Source organism: Artemia franciscana, chromosome 18, assembly GCF_032884065.1.
Source record: "Artemia franciscana chromosome 18, ASM3288406v1, whole genome shotgun sequence".
Taxonomy (NCBI): Eukaryota; Metazoa; Arthropoda; class Branchiopoda; order Anostraca; family Artemiidae; genus Artemia; species Artemia franciscana.
Genome location: NC_088880.1, coordinates 4,770,139 through 4,773,416, shown reverse-complemented (window position 1 = coordinate 4,773,416; position 3,278 = coordinate 4,770,139). Strand labels below are relative to the sequence as shown.

General features: G+C 34.5%; 1 protein-coding gene across 1 annotated transcript; it reads right to left on the bottom strand.

The window, feature by feature from the left end:
* Nucleotides 1–2,264: 2,264 nt before the first annotated feature.
* LOC136038997 (uncharacterized) lies at nt 2,265–2,585 on the bottom strand. Its single transcript, XM_065722515.1, has one exon. It carries the CDS (start codon nt 2,583–2,585, stop codon nt 2,265–2,267), a length of 321 nt encoding a protein of 106 aa, XP_065578587.1.
* Nucleotides 2,586–3,278: the final 693 nt, after the last annotated feature.

The window sequence follows — 3,278 nt, the reverse complement described above, 5'->3', positions numbered from 1 at the left end:
AAATACTGCATAAAACCACATAAATATTGACACTGTATGGACCTTCCCACTCCTTACAATCTATATATTAATCCCTTTTAATCAATCTAATAGTTTCTTTTAATAGTTTCAATAGGTTTCTTAATAGTGTCTATGCCTTGTTTAGAAAAAAAAATATTTTGTTTTTATTTGTGCTATTTTACGGAAGAAATCCTATAAAATACTAAAATTATGATGTCATTTGTCATCTTTTGTACGTAAAAGTTTTTTTTTTTCAAAAGTTTTTTTGATTTTGAATATTGTATTGTATTTACGACAAAAAATGAGCATAATTAGTAATGTACTTAAAAATGAGCCTTTAAAGAGTTCTTTGTGATGTTTCAGTGCCCTGCTATCCAGTGCCCTGCTTCACAGAAATAGTACCGGGATTTTACTCACCAAAATTTTGTTTGCCATCAAAATTTCTCGGACTCGCGATAGTAGAAAAAAACACTGCAGTACCAAAGATTTTGTGACTTATTGGTTTTAACGAATGTTTCAAGATGAATTTAATTTAAAACTATGATCATTTTAACCTTTAAATTACAAAAAAAGGAGAATTGGTATTAGTATTGAAGATATCATTAAAGACAGAGTTTAAAGACCATTATCATCTCGTACCATACATATATATATATATATACACACACACACACACACATATATATATATATATATATATATATATATATATATATATATATATATATATATATATATATATATATATATATATATATATGTGTGTGTGTATAGACAAGTGAGTATTCCAGTGATGAGCTCTTGTGAGGGGTAGTCAACTTCTTTTAACTAACTGTGATTCAGTAATAACTTATAAATATGTCACAAGGAATCAAATGTCGGTCATCACGGATTAGTTTACAGTTTGTATGTCAAAAAACAAAATCGTAAAGAAAAGAAAAACGAAGAAAATTAACAGCCAGTGAAAAATTTGAAAATCATGCAAATATTTCGGTCAAGTTCTCCGCTTGACCGTCCTCAGTGCCGAATGAACTGATAAAAATAAAAAAAACCAAACCTTAAAACAAAACACAAAACCAAAATATTATAACCTTTTCTCAGTAACGGTGAAAGGGAAACTGAATAAATACCCCAATTCTAAATGACATTTCAAAATTTCAGTGTTTTTTTTTCACCAGCTGTTAATTATCCTCGTTCTTCTTTTCTTTGCGATGTTGTGTTTTGTCATGATAACCCAGTATGGTCTCAGAAATTATAAAGTTTGTATGTCCTAAATAAGATGTGTTTGTATGTGCTAAGTAACAATTATAAAATTTATTGCTTCATTCTAATTCAAATTACTCTGTTACAAAAATTGGTTGATTGGCATTATAATTGTTGTCTAAGGACTTAAACTTGTGAATTCTGAACACAAAACTAATGTTGATATAGAAAAATAACATATTCATGAATGTTAAACTTGATTATCAAAAGTTTGTATCTATGAAATTAAACCTGGACTGTCAAATTTAAATTAAAAATAATAATGTGATTTCATGTGAATATATTATACTAATTATACACTTCGAGAAAATCCCTTCATAATAATTTCCAGCTTTGTTTCTAAACATAATTTGTTACGTAACCGTGTATCTTCATTGCCTGTCATCAATGTAATCGAAAAGAAAATAACAGAAGAGTAGTCCGAAGAAATTGATTTTGATATTACTCATAGTCCTTCAGGCTAGTCTTTATTATCTATCCATTACAAACAACAAAACTCAAAACTTGATTGGTTATGGATATAATAGTCTTTCCATGCTAATATTAGAAATATTGGTAGCAATATTCTAAGTTCAAGATCTAAAATAATAATGTGTTTGAAAATATTGAATTCCTAATCAGTATTTACGATAAGCTTTCTATGTAAATTGACCTGGAAGTGGAGGAGTCCTTAGCCCAAAAAACATTCAACTATACAATTACCAGTAAGTGTACAATTACTTTTGGTATAAAAGAAAAAGAGAGACTGTTGCAATTCTTGAAACGTTAAATTTATGTGCAGTATTTATGAGAAATATCACTAATATAAATTAATCAATAGGAAGGCTTTGACCCCAAGATATTTGTCTTAGTTTCTTGTTTTTAGGAGGTGTTACTTTTTTTGTCTTAACAGTTTGATCTGTTGTTCTAAGAACTTACTTACTTAAGTCCCATCCATCCTCGCGGGACGTTTTTGGGGCCATTTCTTTTTACAGGGCATGAACTAGGGCTCGGTACGTTGTTCAATCGTGTGCAGTTCGAGTCAACTCTACGATGCGCTTTCGGTCAAGGTTTTCAATCCACCTCTTATGAGGTCTTCCTCGTGGTCGAGATCCGTCTAAGGTTCCTTCGAGGGAGATTTTTGGTAGACGGTCGTGGTCCATTCTCTTGACATGCCCAAGCCATCGCAGTTGTTGTCGTTTGATTTTATTTAGGATTGTGTCGGGGGACTTCAGCCGTCTTCGCACCTCCTCATTGGTTACATGTTCAGTGTAGGTGATTCTTGCGATGCGACGGAGACATCTCATCACGAATGCAAGTAGGTTGCGCTCATTTTCGATCATCAGGGTCCAGGTCTTTCACCCATATATAGCAATTGGCACAATCAGGCTGTTGAAAAGTTGAACTTTCAGCTGGTTCGACAGGTTTCGGCATTTCCAGATATTTGTGAGCCTTTTAAAACTGGAGCTAGCAAGAGCTAAACGGCGTTTTATGTCGGAGGTATGACAATTGTCCGCTGTGAGGAGACTGCCCAGGTAGACGAATTGGTCGACCGTTTCAACTGGCTGGCCGTCAATCATTATGGAAGGAGTGCCTGCTTGTTTTTGGCGTGACGTGACCATAACTTTCGTTTTCTTGGCGATAATTTGCATGCCAAAAGGTTTTGTGGATTCGTTGAGACAGTCTGCTTGTCTTTGGAGATCAGCGGCCGTTGTAGAGAGCTGGTCGATGTCGTCAGCATAGGCGAGCTTGTTTACTAGGACTCCACCTATTTTGGCTCCAAGTTCGTCTGGTATCAGTGACAGTATGGCGTGAAGAAACAGGTTGAACAGGTGGGGCGACAGAATACATCCTTGTAAAACTCCCGAGGATGTTGCGAATTCATCAGAGAGTCCATCAGTGGTGAGTATCCGGCTTCTGGATTGGCTGTATATATTCTCAATAATCGTGACGATTTGGTCGGGGACACCGTAATGTCTTAGGATGTGCCACAGACCTATCCTCCAGATTAAATCGAAGGCTTGCCAAAAGTCAAT